The sequence below is a fragment of the Xylona heveae genome (assembly GCF_001619985.1).
Source record: "Xylona heveae TC161 unplaced genomic scaffold L228scaffold_8, whole genome shotgun sequence".
NCBI lineage: Eukaryota > Fungi > Ascomycota > Xylonomycetes > Xylonales > Xylonaceae > Xylona > Xylona heveae.
The window spans coordinates 542,971-560,447 of NW_017264200.1; the positions used below are offsets into that span (position 1 = coordinate 542,971).

Here is a 17,477-nt window from a genome sequence, read left to right on the forward strand (position 1 = left end):
GATCGCATTATCGTGCATTATCGTGCACTTGCGCTTTGACGAATAAAAGAAGTTCGAAAATTAAACAAATCAGGTGGAAAGAAGACGGAAATTGGAAGACGAAATAAAACGAAAAAGACAAAATGAAGACTGAAACGCATGTCGTCGAGGAGCGATATGTGAGTTATGGACGCGGAGGGGTTGGGAATTTGCGTAAGTTCCCTACAGCGCCCTTATATAAACCCAGCGGAGAGTATATCTTTTATCATATATATATTTCACTCCAGATTGTATAGATTTTTTTTGTTCCCTTATCCAAACAATCACCGCCGGACCTCAATTTCAGCTGACAAAATGGTGATTAGGACGTCCATCAGATACTCTCGGTTCACCTGCATACGCCGACAAAGACGACGTCGATGAAGCCCATAATCATAATCATCATCATCGTCGACGAAGTAGCATTCTATCCAAATTCTCACATGGCGGCGACTCGGTCCATTCGGAGGGAAATAATCTCAATGCAACAGAAAACGTACCTTCCTCTTCGGAAGCAGAAGGAGAAGGAGAAGGAGAAAAACTTGCGTCGATTTGGAAGTCCGCAACGTCAGTTTTTCGACACGGTGCTTCTTCTTCTGCGATCGAGGATGACGATGATTTGGAAAATGCGGTAGAGAAATCCACACGAGAAATGTGAAATTTGAAACGAGGGTATAAAGAAAAACTTTTTGCTTTGTTTTCGCTTTTGAGCGTTCGATGGTAAGACGGATTGACAGCTTTAAGTATGGGGGATTGTTTTGGAGATTTGGGACTGATTGCTGGACAAGGTTGATGTTAGTATGTTGAAAGATTGCTTCTTTGTTCTCTATTGTTTTTACTGGCTCAATTCGTATATTAAAGCTGTTTCAGGTTTCGCAGGAGATATTGGAAGGACTTGCGACAGTTGTGACGATACGCTGACACTTTGGTTTTGTCTTTATCTACGGCCAAGCTTTAATAATGATAGCACGATAGCACATTGCAACTTGGATTTATTTTCAGTATTGGAAATTACAATCCTTTTTATTCCTTAGATTGAGCACGATATAATAATGAAAATATTGGGATTGAGGTAGGGTATGGCAAGTGTTGAGTTCTTTGTGCGGACTGGTCAAAGTGTCGAAGAGAATGGAACAAAGGATGCCCAAACACCCCCATGGGCCACGATATGAACTTTCTACTTGCGACATGCAGGTTCCTTCGTCGAACTTATTCCTAAAGACATACAATCGTTTTAAAACGAGGAAAAAAAAAGATCTCTATTACAGTGCCGAGAATGAATTCGTCTCGACACCCGCAACTTGGTGGGCGACTGAGCGTCAGCAAATACGAGCATATTGAAGTGCTAAAGCATGTTCCTGAAGTGCCAGGTCAAAGGCCAAATACTAATTATAAATGGCTTGAAGGGAAGGGTGAGCAGATTGATACTGTCGCTGTAGATAGACTTTTGACCAATACTGACGAGATTACTAGATACGGTTCCAAAACTATGGATAACGCGACGAAGGACTGATGGAAAGGTACCGTGCCTTTTCTTTGATAACCTCAAATGGATTCTGAATAGCGAGTTGATGAAATGAAATGCAGATCTTCCTCGCTCGGAGTTTCATCTACACTTTGCCCGCGTTCGCTGAAGCCCAGGAGTCGCTTTTGAGACTGTTGAACCATCCGAATCTCGTCAGTTTAGTGGGCATTGTTCGAGACAGAGAAGAGCTGGGTGGAGATATTGACTATGCAGTGTGGGAATACTGCGAGAGAGGAACCTTGAATAGATTACTCTCCCGGAGACCGGACGAGTTTGCGCTGTAAGTTTGTTCCACTGTTCTGCGTTTGAGCTCCTTCACATATTGAGTACTTGGGAAATTTTGGGAGAAGATGCTAATGAGAAATGATTCTCAAGGGAAATACCGGAGAGCCTGGTCTGGCATGTTCTCGCTGGCATGACTCAAGCCCTGCTATGGCTACATTTTGGGCAGAAGATTTCCTACCCGTTTAATTCGCACATGCAGCATGACGATGACTGGCAACCGGTCTTGATGACGGATATTAATCCGACAAAGAGTACGTTAGCTCCTAGACAAGCTGACCTGTGCGGCGCATGGCACTGATAATGCTTGTTAGTATATTTCTGCGCTCCAGAGGGAAACGAGACATATGGCCGAGTAAAGCTCGGCGGGTTCCAGCGGGCATTGATTGCGCTTGATCGACAGCACGATCGCATCATGCCTTTGCGGGTTTTCAAGAGCGAGTCTAATAAGTATCTTGCGCCGGTGAGTCCAGTGTGTTGTGTTTTCATTTGCGATTTCAGTGTCCTCAACGCTCAAGACGCGCAAGTCTGGTTATGCTGAAACGTTATAGGAGGTTCGCGGATTCATGCGCCCTCGAACTAGAGCGGCGGACATTTATGCTTTGGGAGCTGTCTTGTACGAAATGATGGTGGGCAAAGCACCCACTGAGACGGGTCCGACTGGAGCGGCATCGCTTGACACTTCGTCGGGAGGAGCTCATGACTACGTCCAAGCCATTCCAAGTCGATATTCTTTTGCGTTGAGAAAAATTGTGTATGATATGCTGCGCACAAATAGTCCTAGCAGACCGACTGCCCTCGATTTGAATGAGCGCGTCGAAGAGGCGATGAGCGTCTGGAAAGATACAACTGAAGAGGGGAGGAAATATGTTGGCACTGGGGAGAGGGGAGATCGGATTCCTGCAGCGTATTCCTGAGTTGGTTTAAGCTCTGTGCAATTCTTTTGGTTTTCTTGATTTCGGATTGGGGTTAGAGAATATGGCGTAACAATGATAAACAACTCTTGAAGAGACTTTGTTCGGATATTGTAGTCATGCTCAATCTAAACAACAGCAATACTCCGTAATGGAACTCGGAAGCCATACTGTACATGGCTCTGCTGGCGACTATGACGACGCTCCCGAGCACAGCCACTCGCTAAAACGAAGCATTCCACGGATCTTCACATGGTTCCGGTGTGGCGATGCTCCGAGGGGTCAATTGAATGACGAAAATGCAAGGAACATTGCAGAAGGATGATTCGAAGAAAAAAGATGGATAGAAGAGAATGATTGGATGTAGGCATTTTCAATAATCCCGATAATGCATAACATAAGGTATCAAATGATCTGCCAGTAAGGATACAGGACTGTGTTGTGACTGTTTCTATTTCAGGTGCGTTCGCCGGACAAGGCAACCGTCATTGTTCCCGTCGCTCCCCACGTCACGTACCCCTCGGACGCAACCAAACCCTACGTAGTTCCTTTAGCTCCTTCAATTGACGGGATCTGTCTCAACATAATGCCATTGGAGCCGCCGGTATTTGGCCGACACTTTGGCATCCGACTTTCTCAGATGCCTCAAGACGAAACCTCCACATCCTCTGGCATTAAGTGAACTCCTTGCCAGCCTTGGCTCGTAGAGAAGAAATGCTCGACGAGAATCTTCCTAGTATGTGCCATGTTAGACCTGGTGAATTCTGGCAAACATTAGAGTCACAAAATCTAACAGTGTATGAAAGCCTTCTTCCTTAGCATTGCCCCAGATGGCATCAAGCATCATGCGACATTCAACTTTACCCAGCATGGCTCGGAACCAGAGCCCGCCTACGCTCTCCATCACATGGACCCCGCCCTGCCAGATTCGCACAACTGCTACACTGTAGCTATGCTCGACCCTTATATGCCAGATGTTCCTTATGCTGAAGTTCTTGTGCGGCCCGAATGGACACATCCAACGCTATCCCAAGAAGCGATTCGAAAGAACGGCGGGATTCCTCCCCTTCCGCAACCCCTTCAGCCGACAGAATTTACAATCCAGCTCTATGGGCCGGACCAGCAAGTTGTCGTCAAGTACAAACAATCCACATGGGGTGGTTCGCCGAGCTGGGAGTTCGAAATGCCGCAGACCACTTTCCGACAGCCATCGAGCTCATCTCTGGATCGCAGTCTGAGCGATCCAACAATCGCACCGACGACGCCAAGAATAAAATTCACTTGGAGGAAAGAAAAGCTGTCAAAGGAAATGGTGTGTACAATGTCCGGCAAGACGACCGACCCGAAAGCAAAGCCTCGAAAGAGCAAAGAACCAGATATTACTATTGCCATGTTCGAATCGATGAAGGCGGTATCAATCTACGAGCCGAATCTTCATCGTGTCGACATGGAAGATTTCAAGGGACTTGAAATAGTCATACTTCTCAGCGCGGCTGTGATCAAGGATATGTTCTTCGGAAACTTTCGCCAGGTGTTCAATATTACAGAGTACTCCCCACCGAGAAGAGCAAGTGTGCCTCCTCACATACATAGAAAAGCAGTCTCTGGGACCAGCCTTCCACAGCTTCCTACAATTCATGAGCCTTCGGCTCTTTCAGACCCAGCACACGGGGCCAGACCTGCAATAAGTGGCCCATCTCAGTCGGCTCCACCATCCGACTTGAGACGCCATAGTTCGGGTGTCTTGTCTCCTCGTTCCGCGTCCAACCTCGATCCGCGCCGCCAGTGGGAAGCTGAAGTCGAAAGTGCTCGATTGCGGCAACAGGCAGAGACCGAAGCCCGCGAGCGCCGGCGCACTGAATTAGCCGGGGAACGACTGGCCAAAAAAATATCCAAAGCGGAATTAAAAGAGGAAGGTCGCCGAAAAGCTGAAATTGACCGCGAAACTGAGCGGCTCAGGAGAGTCTATCTTGCTGAACAACGCATGTCTCAGGGTCATCATCAGAGACCGTTACAGTCTCAACCGCAGTGGCAGGGGCAGGGGCAGGCATATCCTTCTTTGCCCCCGCGACAAGCCCATTCCGCACCTCTGCTCCATGCATATCCTTGTCCGAGCCCTAGTCCTGCTCGACGGCCGGTTCCTCCTCAGCCCGTCCCTCATCAATCATATGGCCCTGGTCAAAGTCGAGGTACAGGTTCAGGTCCGAGTCTCATTAGCCAGAATCATACATCTGGCCCTAGCTTTGGGACAAACCTATTAGCCCCGACGAACGATGCTCATGGCCGAAATCTCGGCCAAAAGAAGCGCAGTTTCTTTGGTCTCAGAAGTAGTAGTGATGACCGCAGTGGCAAAAAGTTGTCAAAGAAGCAGAGTTCATTATTTTGAGACTTTAGATACCCTATATTGCCTTATTTCTATTTTTGCTATTCTCTTAGCTTGACTCCAATCTTGCTCTTTCATTTCAATTCATTTCATATTAGCATTTTATGTAGCATTTTAGCCGTCGTCCCCTCGACGACATCTACATGGTCAGCAATCTAGTCAGCCATCCATCCATGCAATATCCAGAACAAGGTGTGCTTGTCCAATTATTGAAAGACGCCGATTCATCATGTCTTTGCGAAGTTACATTACGTTTCACCACTTGTAATGGAAGAAAAGAGCGTCACCGTCGTAACCTGGCGTAAGCGACCACGAGGACCTCTCGGACTTTAGTGTAGAGGTACTTACAAAATGGCCCTTTGTGGGCTATAAACTCGCTAAAAAATGAGTATATTCCAGGTAAAACAGCTCCCGCTTACCTTGTCCCGCTCATTTTGCTCCTGGGAGATTGTGCAGATTTACGACAGTTTACAATGCTTTACGACACGCTTAGTGTTGCGCTTTCTTACACCTTTTCACAAGTCTCGCTGATCTTCACGGTACCCTGGCTGTTCTACAAGGCCTGGTCTCACGACGGTTTTGCTGCGAAATGAGTACATGGAGTTGTAAAAGGCTTAGAAGATGAAAGGGATTTCGAGATGTGACAGTGTGGAGTGTCGTATGAGTGTCCACATACTTTGATATATCGCCTCTCTTCCCTTTTCTGTATCATCCCTACCTTTTATTTTCTTTGCAAATGGGATGCCGAATATGTGTCTTCTCTTTTTACAAATGCGTTGGGAATCGATTGGACTCGGCCCCATTTTCTGATGCAGTGCTGTGGAGGAAACAGGACGAAAGATTTACGACAGCGTTGTATAATGCCTTTTCGTGTCTCTGAGATGGATATGTCATTGTTTCACAGACGGGTAAATATAATGCTTGGGAGATAGGAAATGCTCAGATGGAACTACTATAAAGAGCGTGCTGATTCTTTGCTGTTGATGAGAGACCAAATTGCGTGTTTTGTGCTCTGCTTTTACATGTCATTTGCTTCTGATTGCTTAAGTATATGAAGGTTTTCACGGACCCTCCTTGATATCTTTTACGAATTTCCTTGCAAAGACCTTGTTTGCACCGAACACTCTTGTTTAGAGTACCCACGCAATTGCGTGTCTTTGCCTGCCTCAACGACGAGAATTGAGCAAATTATTTGTGAATTCCTCTCCTTTTGCATTGGATTCTCCGTGGGCAGTCTCCCAGAAACGGGTTAGGATACTTAACTCACGGGCACTCCTTTCGTCGAGCCAAACATCCCCGTTCGCTGAACTTGTTTTGCGGTTACACGCTCCTCGTTCTCTTCTTAATATTTCTTCCTCTTTATGCTCTACAGGAGCGTCTCGTCGTCTGGTTAGCCGGGTTTCCTGGGTCTTTTGCGTGGCAAAACTTGAGGCCTTCGCCGAGGTCCATCCTTCAGCTCTCTTCAAGAGAGTTTCTGAAGTGCTGTTTGCTCGAGCGAACCGCGTTCGATCTTTCGACTCTGGATCCGTTCCCCCTTAGCACCCTTCTTACTTACCTTCCCCTTCCATCTTACAACTTCCATGTCTTCAAGGCGGCAATCTGGAACTCCTGTCATCAAGGCAGAAGGCCCAAGCACCGCAAACGCTACTGACCGCAAATCTCACGAGATGGCAAGGTATCGGCACTATCAACAGCCTCTCGCCGGAGAAAGTGATTCCTCTCTCTCGGAGTCCAACGATGTCGATATGGTAGATGGTCGGCTTCAGAGTCAATATGATGAGGGCTACCAGACTAGTCAGCTGGGACACAGCGCAGCGTCATCAAGTAAGGTCCCTTGCCCTTGCTTCAAGCTTAGTTTTCCCTTTACTGAAGTTCAATTTGCAGGAGCATCTCATAGACCTTCTCGCACGCCAGCTGGGAATATCATCAGCATCACCTCCAGAACGCACTCTCCTGCGGTCAACCAGGAAACCATAGCCGATGAAGATATTGACAGAGCGCTTTCCTTGGATTACCAGGAACACAAGTATCTTGTATCTTCTATTAATGCTCTCCGCCAAAAGGGTGTTGAAGACCTTGTTGTTCCACTCCCCAAGATTGTTGTCGTTGGTGATCAGAGCACTGGCAAGAGTTCGTTGATCGAAGCTCTTTCGCAAATCAAAGTCCCACGCAACGTAGGATGCTGTACCAGGGTAAATTCATCTTCCTACTTGCTGCAGACTTTACCAAGCTAAAACTAGAACAGTGCCCCCTTGAAATAAACATCACTGAAGACACGAGTGATGCTGCGAGATGGACTTGTAAAGTCTCCTTGCGCAAGACTTATATGCATGACACATTTGCAAATAACGAAAACGATCCCTTTTTAGTATGTCGCGGCTCTATTGCAGGAACTCCTCAACCAAGCGTTAACCTTGGCCCGTGGATCCCTCAAGACCCCGCCGAGGACACTCTCTTTGCAACTCTCTACAACAAAGACGACGTAGAGGATGTACTACACTGGGCGCAGCTGGCCACGCTGAACCCTGGAACCAGGCCAACCAAGTACATGCCCGGATTCAATCAGCATACTCCACGCACACTTCAAGTGAAATTCTCTCCTAACGTTGTTCGTCTGGATATATCTGGCCCAGGGCTTCCCAACCTCTCGTTCTTTGACCTTCCTGGAGTCATTAATGTCACCGAGAATGCTGAAGAGGCGTACCTTGTCCCACTTGTTCGAAACTTGGTCAAGGAGTACATCACACCGCCCAACTGCATCAACCTTCTAGCGCTTCCTATGACCGATGACGCAGCAAACTCTAGTGCGGCTGGCATTATCAAAGAGGTCGGAGCGCAGGATAGGACGATCGGTGTCTTGACCAAGCCTGACCGAGTTCAGCTGGGGGAGTCCTGGGAGCAATGGGAATCCATGTTAAGTGGCGAAAGGTATCAGCTCGGCCATGGCTACTACGTTACGAAGCAACCCAATCAGGATATGCTAGGACGAGGGATCTCTCACTCTGAAGCACGAGCTCAGGAACTCGAATTCTTCACCAGCAATGAACCATGGGCATCAGACCTCTCTCAATATAGCCAGCGATTCGGAACCCACAGACTGTCTAATGACCTCTCCCAACTTCTAATTGCGCAAATAGTGAAAAGGCGGGTGATTACTACCTATTTCTTCGAACTTCAATGGCTAATACATTTGTTAACAGTCTTCCATACATCAATGAGCAAGTGAATAGAAAAGCTACGACAATCGAAATCGAACTTGCAGAACTGCCCGAGCCTCCTGCCGAGAACTTGCCTCTCGTTCTCACGGGAAAAATTTATACTCTGAAGAATGAAATTGAGAAACGCATCGACGGGGGCTACCCATACAATTTGTTCAAGAAGAATTGGCATAGCACTGCGGAAGAATTTGCAAAGATCATCATGAATTCGACTCCAAAGGTTCTCCTTGACATTACCGACACTCCGAAGTCGTCCATGAATAAGTTGCAGGAGCAATCCAAACCCCCACGCGGTCCTGTCACTCCGACTAAAAGCAATGTTAGAGTAGATTTGACACTCTCTGACGCTGAAGATGAACCACAGCTTGTGAGTAAAACCATACTACCCGACCGTACGGACAGGAAACGTCAAGCGACACCCCATGCCGTGCCGATTACTCCTAAAAAGCCCAAATTCAACGCGAGACCACCGCCGTCAAAGAAGTTCACTGGTAAGTGCTTCTGTGAAGTCTGTTAATATGATAATAAGGCTGATTTGGACAATAGTGACGCAAAAAGCCTCTTCTCTTGAAGATGTCAGAGAGGTTATCAAGGCAGCACAGACGGCTGGGATTCCGAATCAAGTTGATCCCAAAGCTATTGAAGTGCTCAGCCAACAGAGTGTCGCATTTTGGATCACGCCTGCGCAAGAGCTTGTCAATATTGCTGGAAATATGTTGAAACAATTGGTGCTTGAACGGTTCGAAGATGTCCTGAGTGAATGGAAGCAGACCCAGTTATTTGTTGAAGCGTCCCGGATCATTCACGACTATCTCGACTCCATGATCGGCCAGGAGCTCAGCGCCATCCAGAGAACTTGTCATTTGGAAGTCTCGAAGCCGATCACATTCAACGCAGTCTGGTTTGACCAGTTAAAGCGGGAGAACCTTGCCCGGCTCCGGACTATGCGTCGAGCAGCTCGTGTTGCCAATTTTATCCTTGAGCAGGAGAAACAGAACCGGGTAGTCAAAGAAAGGGACGTGGCCGATGAGCAGCTGGGCATCGAGACATTTCGCAAGGAGATTGAAACCATGGCGACTGTCCAAGCGTATTACATGATTGCGGCCAGCCGGTTCGTGGATACCGTTTGCCAGGCTATTGACGGAGAGTTGTTTGTTTCATGCAAGACTAGCATCTGTCAGCAATTGATTGATGGACTCGGTATTGAGAAGTTGGACGGTAAGTCGATATAAGGGTCACTGTAGCGGTTGGTATCTTTGCTAATGTACAATCAACTTTTTAGCTCAGGAGCGTTGTGCTCGTCTCATGGCCGAGGACCCAAATCGCGAGATTCGGCGTGCCCAACTCAAACATGAAAAGGCAACGCTTCGAGAAGCCCAGGACTCCCTTACTGACATGGTCAGTCGATTCGTCAGTCGCGGAAAGTCCAGAAACCCGGCAGATTCTCAAGCCTAGCCTGATGATTAATCCACGCTGGACGCCTTGATGGTTTTACCTGCGAAGTTTTCCGATGTCTAGTATCTCTTATCTAAAGCTGTCCATTTTATGATGACATAGACTTTATTTGCCAGCCATATCAGTCAATAGAATTCGCACATTGTAGTTGTTACGGACTGTATGTTAGTTAGACTAGAGATACTAGACAATACATATCATCGTGCATCCTCCATTATATTTTTTCTGTTTTAATACTCATGGAACGCCACTTCATGGCTTCATGCATACAATATCTAGCAGAGATCGTTGTAAGTACAGTGGCAGACCTCTTGACTATCCACTACGTATGACCCATCGCTAGGCAAGCCGCTATGCCGACTCGCCCCAAATGCCTAATGCCACTACGCCTTGCCCACCGGCTGCTAGGCCCGGCTATCCGCCCGCCCCACGACCGCTTATGGCCGCCCTGCTGCTTAAATGCCCCCCGATATCATCCCTGGATCGTCCTTATTATTCCCGCGACCACTTCTGATCAATGCAATCCCACTAACCCCAGGACTACCTTCAGCTGTGAACTACCTATATCCTTTGCTCAAATAAAATCCGCATTTTTTTTTGGTTTTCTCTTTTGCTCTCTATATGTGAAGACATCCGCCCCCGCCCAATATTACCGATGTGATATTTTACTCCGTATGCTCCGTACCTGAGCAGCCATGCATCATATGCGATTGCGACATCAGCGCTAGCGTCCAATTGTCACGGGGTTATATGAACGTCTAACCACGCCGCGATTCTTCAAGATACATACAAAGCACTGTACCGCGAGTCTCTTTTCTATAATTTGTTAAGAAAAGAAGGTTACATGCTGGATATCATAAATAAGGTTTAAAACTACGACAAGTCGATTGTCAAAAGTCTATAGCTCGCCCCCCGAAGGTTTCATGTTCGGTATCATAGACAAGGTTACGACAAGTCGATTGTTAAAGCAGATAGCTGGTCAAAATGAGTAACACATTCTCGTCGGTCCCGACCATTGACTTTTCTCGGCTTCAAAACCGAGAAACGAGAGATGAAGCGCTCTCGCAGCTCAGAGAAGCGATTTTTGTGGTGGGGTTCATGTACCTGACGAATACGGGATTGGAGGTACGTTTTTCTGCCTTCACTCTCTAAAATCCGGAACCTCTTCTCTTATGATCGTTTGCCTTCTATAAAATGCTGGATTTTTGACTGTATGGCTAATTATACAAAGGATCTGATCAAAAAAGCACATGCCAGATTGCCTGAATTATTCGAGGCACCAGAAAATGTCAAAGAAGCATGCAATATGATTAACTCACCAGCCTTTCTGGGCTATACGCGCCTCGGAGCAGAAACGACGGCGTCAAAAACAGACTTCAGAGAAGTAAGTTGCTTAAAATACGAAAGTTTCCTTAGCACTTGGCCGTAGATCGCGGGTGACAGTAATTTATATTAATACTAATTTTCTAGCAATTCGATTTTGCCACGCCTGGGATGAAGCAATGGACGGAGCAGGATCCGATTTGGGACAGACTGGAGGGAAACAACCAGGTATGTTTCTCGAATCACCGGCTCGAGTCCGGGATTTCATGCTCTCACCTCACCTAAGTGAACTCCGTTTAAACATCATCGTATCTTAGTATCCCGATATTCCTGGCGTGCAAGACTTGGTAGAAGAGTACATGAGCAGCGTGTCGAGACTAGCGGAAACGTTCATACGATATGTTGCTGAAAGTCTAGGCCTGGCGCCTACGACGTTTGACGAGTTTGCTGGTAGGATGGACCGGCTAAAGTTTGTTAAATATCCGCCGTCTCCGCCAAATTCGCAAGGTGTTGGTCCTCATAAAGACTCTTCGGGCTTTTTCACTTTTTTGTCTCAAGACAACATTGGAGGCTTGCAGGTCCTCAATAATGCCGGTCAATGGATTGATGTACCCCCGGTTGAAGGCAGCCTTGTCGTAAATATCCAGCAAGGATTTGAAGCTCTAACAGGCGGTGTCTGTGCAGCAACGACGCATCGAGTTATTGTAAGTTACTTGATACCTGGAACTGCTGTGTAGATTACAGCAGGGTGGTTTTTGCTAGAGTCTGCAGCAATTACAGGACTAACATTTTTGGATTTACAAGGCCCCGGTTGCACAAACAAGATATAGCATTCCCTATTTCCGCGGTATCAGGAAGGATCTTACGTTGAACCAGCTCAAGCATTCGGCGGCACATATCACGAGTCGCATCCCCACGATTGATCACCGCGCAAAGCAGGCAGTCGATGTGCCTAGTGAATTTCTTTCTCCTCTTTATTCTTGTGTAAGTTTCTATTGCAGTTGTCTGTCTTTTTTTCCCCCCCTTGTTTTTGCCCCTTTGCATTATTTCTTTTCGTCGCTAGATGCAGAACTGGGAGAGGTCTTTGGAATATACTGATGGCATCTGTAGTTTGGCGAGGCGCATTTGAGAAATCGTATCATGAGTCATCCAGATGTGGGGCAGAAGTGGTACCCAGAATTATATGCAAGGTTTTTGAAGCAAAAGATTGAACAGGGGGCGTAATTTACTTCTCTCAATCTTTGGGTACGCAGGGTCGGAGGGGGTTCTAGATGGGGGGCAAGTCTAGAAACTCTACCCGTTGCGGCTGCAGAGTCAATGTAAAAAGAATATCAATTGAATGAATTAAACTCCAATCGCCGCAATGGATTTGACCTGATACTTTTCAACTTTTTCTGGTCAGGTGGGAAATTTGTGGATGGGCATATATGACTGACTATAAAGAGCAGTGAGTCAGGCGTGCGTGGTGTCCCCAAGATCATCCACAATCTTATCAGTGGGCAGAGCTGCGCAAAAGGCATGCCCAGACAGCTGTAGAAAATATCGGATCAATTTGAGTCAACCCCACCACGAATTGATATAAATCCCACAAAGGTTGGAAAATAGTTGATCAAGGCTATTCGGTCAACTAAATCCTTGATAACCACCACCGATCACGCATTGGCCATATTGCGCTGATCCGCAAATATCAAAATGGCCGACAACACTGCCGAACAGCTCCAAAACCTCCATCTCGACGAGGTGACCGGTGAGCGGGTCTCCAAGTCCGAGTTGAAGAAGCGCCAGAAGCAGCGTGAGCAGGAAAAGAAGAAGAAGGAAAAGGCTGCTGCCGCGCCTCCCAAGCCCAAGAAGGAGGTCAACCCTGAGGATGACGAGAGCAACTTGACTCCTAACGTGAGTGACTCTCTATCTTCCCTTGCCTTCAACCACATTGCCCCGCTTTTTCTTCTCTGTTTGCAATGAGCTGCCTTGCAACGCAAATTGAAGCAAGAAACCATGTCCCTTCTATTCAGCGATTCTAATTATTTGGTAGCAATACTTTGAGATTCGGTCCAAGAGAATCAACAAGCTCCGCACCACCAAGGCTCCCAACCCCTACCCCCACAAGTTCCATGTCAAGACCGACCTGCGCGAGTTCTTGAAGGAGTACCAGTCTCTCAAGACCGGCGAGCAGCGCAAGGACATTGAGGTCAGCATTGCGGGCAGAATATACACCAAGCGTGCCTCTGGCTCCAAGCTGGTCTTCTACGACATTCGCGCCGAGGGTGTCAAGTGCCAGGTCATGTGCCAAGCCCAGGAGTCGACTGGCGATGTTCCCTTTGAGGCCCAGCACGAGCACCTCCGAAGAGGTGACATTATTGGTATTGTCGGTTTCCCCGGCCGAACGAACCCCAAGAACCGCCCGGATGGCGAGCTTTCCATTTTCGCCAAGCAGGTCGTCCTGCTCACTCCTTGCCTGCACCAGCTGCCTGGCGAGTACTATGGTTTCAAGGACCAGGAGCAGCGTCACCGCCAGCGATACCTCGATCTGATCATGAACGACCACACCCGCAACGTGTTTGTCACCCGCTCCAAGATGGTCAGCTACATCCGCCGGTACTTTGACGACCGCGACTTCATCGAGGTCGAGACTCCCATGATGAACGCCATTGCCGGTGGTGCTACCGCCAAGCCATTCATCACCCACCACAACGAGCTCGACATGAACCTGTTCATGCGTATCGCTCCTGAGCTGTACCTCAAGCAGCTCATCGTCGGTGGTCTCGAGCGTGTGTACGAAATGGGCCGTCAATTCCGTAACGAAGGTATCGATCTGACCCACAACCCCGAATTCACCACTTGCGAATTCTATATGGCCTACGCCGACGTCTACGACCTGATGGACATCACCGAGGACCTTGTCTCCAATCTCGTCAAGCAGGTCACTGGCGGCCACACCACCGTTTTCCACACCCAGTCTGGTGAGGAGTACCAGGTCAACTGGGCCAAGCCGTGGAAGCGGATTGAGATGATCCCCGCCCTTGAGGAGGCCTTGGGCGAAAAGTTCCCTCCGGGCGACCAGCTGCACACTGCTGAGACCAATGAGTTCCTTAAGCGCATGCTCAAGAAGTCCGGCGTCGAGTGCTCCCCGCCCCAGACCAATGCCCGCATGCTCGACAAGCTTGTCGGCGAGTTCATTGAGGAGAAGTGCGTCAACCCCACTTTCATCACTGGCCACCCGCAGATGATGTCTCCGCTGGCCAAGTACCACCGTGACAACGCCGGTCTCTGCGAGCGTTTCGAGGCTTTTGTGTGCAAGAAGGAGATTGTCAATGCCTACACCGAGTTGAACGATCCCTTTGACCAGCGTCTCCGTTTCGAGGAGCAGGCCCGCCAGAAGGACCAGGGTGACGACGAGGCCCAGATCATCGACGAGAACTTCTGCACCTCGCTTGAGTACGGTCTGCCCCCGACTGGGGGCTGGGGTATGGGCATTGACCGTCTCGCCATGTTCTTGACCGACAACTACTCCATCAAGGAAGTCCTCGCCTTCCCCTTTATGAAGGAGGAGAAGCAAATCAACAAGCCTGCGGCCGAGGTTGTTGGCATTGAGCCCATGCCTGAGGAGGGTATTCGTAAGTCTATACTTTTCCAACACTTTCCCCCCTTCTGACTTCTATCCGCCTGCTCGCGACTTTTAAAAACCTTGCTGACGTATTTTGAAATTTAGCCCACAAATAGATATCCAATGACGTACGAATAACAAAATCCAACCAGCTAGTTTAAGACCTTAGTTTAAAGATTGCTGGAAGACGGGAGAACTTAACAATATAAAAATAAAAGTTGTTGTTATAACCAACATACACCCCAGATAGCTAGAATATATTCTTCTCCAATTTTTTTTCTCCCTTATTGTTCTTATCATCTATCATCCACGAAATAAAAATGCTCAAATGGGCTATATAATCATCTTGTTATGTATTTTTTTTCCCTTGGAGACTATAAAAATACATTACATGATGGAAGAAAGCTATAGTATGGACATGAAGTAGGTAGAGTATAAATAATAGTTATACATGGTGAGAAAGTAGAGGGGAGGGCCCGAGGAGCTGGGATTGGTCAGATAGATTAAAAAAAAAAACGAGACGCTCTTTATAATAAACGACGAGGGGAGGAGGGGGGACCAAAGGATCAGGAGTTGGATGGAAAGCGGAAAAGAAAGTTAAGAAAGTTATAAACTGGACGGACATTGGGGAGGAAAAGTATAGACAAAAAAGAAAAAAAACCCCGGATTATGAACTGGATAATTTAACAGAAAAACGAGAACTATGAAGTCGACTTAATTGGCCCGACAGACCCAGCAGCAAACCCTCTTGGCGTTGGACGGGGCGCATGCGAAGATGACGAGGAGGCAGCCCGACTCAGACGAGCAGCGACGAGTCTGGCCGCGCGAGAGGGGATCCAGACACGACTACCCAAGACAACAGTGCCGGTGAGGAGCGCGAGGGCGCCCGCCTGGTGAGTCGCCGCGAGGTGGGTGGGGACGAGGTACAAGAGCGTGCAAATGCCAAGGACGACCTGGAGGGACGCAAGGTGGACGACGCCGAGCATGCCCTTTCTGGCATTGCGGGGCAGGGCGGCCCTGACGGCGGGGGAGAAGCGGGAGTAAGCCCAGAGGGAAACGATGGCGGTGAAGGCCGTCGTGGCGAGGACGCGGTGGTCGAGCTGCACGAGGGACGGGTTCTCCAGGGCGTTGCGCCACCAGATATCGCTGCCGTCGGGCTTGCGCGAGTAAAAGTCGCTAAAGAGCTCGGACTTGGGCGGCGTCAGCCCGAGACCCATGTAGGGGAACTCGTTGTAGATGAGTCCTGCATCGAGACCCGCGACGAGGGCGCCGGACATGGCGGTAATGAATACAAGGCAGGCGAGTGCGCCGACGGAGCGCCGGAAGAATTTGAGTTGAGGCAGACGCAGGGTGTTGAGGGCCTTTTCGCCGTTCACGGGGTCAGCCACGAGCTTGTTCTCGCGCAGAATCGAGAGCCCGTTCCACAGCATCGCGACGTAGCAGAGGAAGGCGGCGCCCAGGTGGGCGGTCAGGCGGTACTGGCTGACGCGCGGGTGGCTGCCGGGGGCGAAGAGGTCGTCTTTCAGCCCGGATTTGACCATCCACCAGCCTAATACGCCCTGGAAGCCGATAAGGAGTGTGATCCCGACGAGGTTACGTGCGATGGGCCGGGAGACGCGCCGCCGCGCGATGAAGTAGATGGTCGGAAGCAGGAAGGAGAGGCCGACGAACCGTCCCCACAGACGGTGCGTCCATTCCATGTAGTAGATCTTTTTGAATTCGGGGAGGTCCATTTTCGAGTTGAGCAGGGCGAATTCGGGCGAGGACTTGTATTTCGTGAATTCGGCTTCCCAGTCATCGGCGCTCATGGGCGGGAGGGATCCAGTGACGGGGCGCCATTCGGTGATGCTGAGTCTGCAGGGTGAGAGTACGGTGGTTAGTTATATGGCGTGGGAAGAAAGGTGGGATGGGAAGGGGGAGGGGGAGGGTGGGATAGTACCCTGATTCTGTGAGACGAGTTAAGCCGCCGAAAATGACAATGCCAAAGACGCTGGCGGCGCTGCCGAGTAGCCAGTATGCGACGATTTTACTGCTGGTTTCGGGGAACGAGCTCGTCTTGGAAGACGTTGAAGAGGCAGCTCCGCCAATAGTCTTTCCGAGGGATCCTAGAGGACTGGTCGTTGTGCTGCTGCTGGCGTGGCTGGAATTGGAGCGAAATGCTTGTAAGAAGGGCGTCTTGCCAACTGATTTGAAGACGGGTCGTCGCGCAGTTGCCGCGGAGTTAAGAGAACGGAGAGCTGAAGCTGAAGCTGCGGATGATGCTGCGCGAACAGATGCTCCGGTCCCAGTGCGCAGACAGGCGCGGCAGGTGAAGAATTCCCGGGACAATCTAGGCGCACCGCGGCGCAAGGCGGGGAAAGGTTGGAGAAGTGATGCCATGATGGGCAATCGCAAGAGAGTGGCCCCTCTTCTACTGTCCCTTGCGATATTGACGAAAAGCTTCAAGTCCTGCAAAATAAAGCGGCCGTCTGGAGGAAACTCGGATGATCCCAGATTCCGAGTGCCGCATGAAATTAACTGGCCAATCAGTGAAGTTGAAATTCAAATGGATTAGTCATAGACCCATTTGAATATCTCGACCATGCTCGATGGGGAAATATCATAACAATTCACCACCGAAGAGTTCACTTCAAGAGACATCTTCACGGAAGTTTGGCAATTGATGTCGGTGAAGAAACTTGATTTAGGCAGCAGTGTTTGGTCTGAGACAGAAGGTATAAATACCCCAGTCTTTGCTCTCCTCTGTTGAACCTTT

General features: G+C 48.9%; 6 protein-coding genes across 6 annotated transcripts; 5 read left to right on the forward strand and 1 right to left on the reverse strand.

The window, feature by feature from the left end:
• Positions 1-1,055: 1,055 nt before the first annotated feature.
• Positions 1,056-2,742, forward strand: L228DRAFT_262212 (kinase-like protein; the record flags this gene model as incomplete). Its single annotated transcript, XM_018334393.1, has 6 exons — positions 1,056-1,430; positions 1,492-1,538; positions 1,606-1,823; positions 1,919-2,079; positions 2,140-2,288; positions 2,377-2,742. The coding sequence occupies exons 1-6, from the start codon at positions 1,295-1,297 to the stop codon at positions 2,740-2,742; spliced, it is 1,077 nt and encodes a 358-aa protein (XP_018186717.1). The 5' UTR covers positions 1,056-1,294.
• Positions 2,743-3,087: 345 nt separating this feature from the next.
• On the forward strand, positions 3,088-5,311 carry L228DRAFT_284229 (hypothetical protein). The gene is made up of 3 exons (XM_018336206.1): positions 3,088-3,141; positions 3,200-3,475; positions 3,546-5,311. Exons 2-3 carry the CDS (start codon positions 3,454-3,456, stop codon positions 5,123-5,125), a joined length of 1,602 nt encoding a protein of 533 aa, XP_018186718.1. The 5' UTR covers positions 3,088-3,141; positions 3,200-3,453; the 3' UTR covers positions 5,126-5,311.
• A 1,003-nt stretch (positions 5,312-6,314) lies between these two features.
• L228DRAFT_167474 (hypothetical protein) lies at positions 6,315-9,845 on the forward strand. Its single transcript, XM_018329444.1, has 5 exons — positions 6,315-6,946; positions 7,007-7,314; positions 7,368-8,266; positions 8,323-8,831; positions 8,887-9,845. Exons 1-5 carry the CDS (start codon positions 6,703-6,705, stop codon positions 9,570-9,572), a joined length of 2,646 nt encoding a protein of 881 aa, XP_018186719.1. The 5' UTR covers positions 6,315-6,702; the 3' UTR covers positions 9,573-9,845.
• A 467-nt stretch (positions 9,846-10,312) lies between these two features.
• Positions 10,313-12,584, forward strand: L228DRAFT_262215 (Clavaminate synthase-like protein). The gene is made up of 6 exons (XM_018334394.1): positions 10,313-10,920; positions 11,027-11,179; positions 11,266-11,346; positions 11,436-11,822; positions 11,923-12,102; positions 12,229-12,584. The coding sequence occupies exons 1-6, from the start codon at positions 10,780-10,782 to the stop codon at positions 12,340-12,342; spliced, it is 1,056 nt and encodes a 351-aa protein (XP_018186720.1). The 5' UTR covers positions 10,313-10,779; the 3' UTR covers positions 12,343-12,584.
• A 226-nt stretch (positions 12,585-12,810) lies between these two features.
• L228DRAFT_269562 (lysyl-tRNA synthetase) lies at positions 12,811-14,838 on the forward strand (the record flags this gene model as incomplete). Its single annotated transcript, XM_018335288.1, has 3 exons — positions 12,811-13,011; positions 13,151-14,732; positions 14,828-14,838. 3 exons carry the CDS (start codon positions 12,811-12,813, stop codon positions 14,836-14,838), a joined length of 1,794 nt encoding a protein of 597 aa, XP_018186721.1.
• A 585-nt stretch (positions 14,839-15,423) lies between these two features.
• Positions 15,424-17,101, reverse strand: L228DRAFT_212475 (COX15-CtaA-domain-containing protein; the record flags this gene model as incomplete). The annotated part of the gene is made up of 2 exons (XM_018329946.1): positions 15,424-16,576; positions 16,662-17,101. The coding sequence occupies 2 exons, from the start codon at positions 17,099-17,101 to the stop codon at positions 15,424-15,426; spliced, it is 1,593 nt and encodes a 530-aa protein (XP_018186722.1).
• Between the last annotated feature and the right edge of the window lie 376 nt (positions 17,102-17,477).

Bases quoted from the DNA above. Each gene is read 5' to 3' on its own strand.
- L228DRAFT_167474 (XM_018329444.1), top strand. From the start codon at position 6,703: ATGTCTTCAAGGCGGCAATCTGGAACTCCTGTCATCAAGGCAGAAGGC. The intron at 8,267-8,322 runs GCGGGTGATTAC...ATTTGTTAACAG, and splicing joins ATTGCGCAAATAGTGAAAAG to TCTTCCATACATCAATGAGC. The intron at 8,832-8,886 runs GTAAGTGCTTCT...TTTGGACAATAG, and splicing joins GCCGTCAAAGAAGTTCACTG to TGACGCAAAAAGCCTCTTCT.
- L228DRAFT_262215 (XM_018334394.1), top strand. From the start codon at position 10,780: ATGAGTAACACATTCTCGTCGGTCCCGACCATTGACTTTTCTCGGCTT. The intron at 10,921-11,026 runs GTACGTTTTTCT...AATTATACAAAG, and splicing joins TGACGAATACGGGATTGGAG to GATCTGATCAAAAAAGCACA. The intron at 11,823-11,922 runs GTAAGTTACTTG...TGGATTTACAAG, and splicing joins CAACGACGCATCGAGTTATT to GCCCCGGTTGCACAAACAAG.
- L228DRAFT_284229 (XM_018336206.1), top strand. From the start codon at position 3,454: ATGCTCGACGAGAATCTTCCTA. The intron at 3,476-3,545 runs GTATGTGCCATG...AGTGTATGAAAG, and splicing joins GCTCGACGAGAATCTTCCTA to CCTTCTTCCTTAGCATTGCC.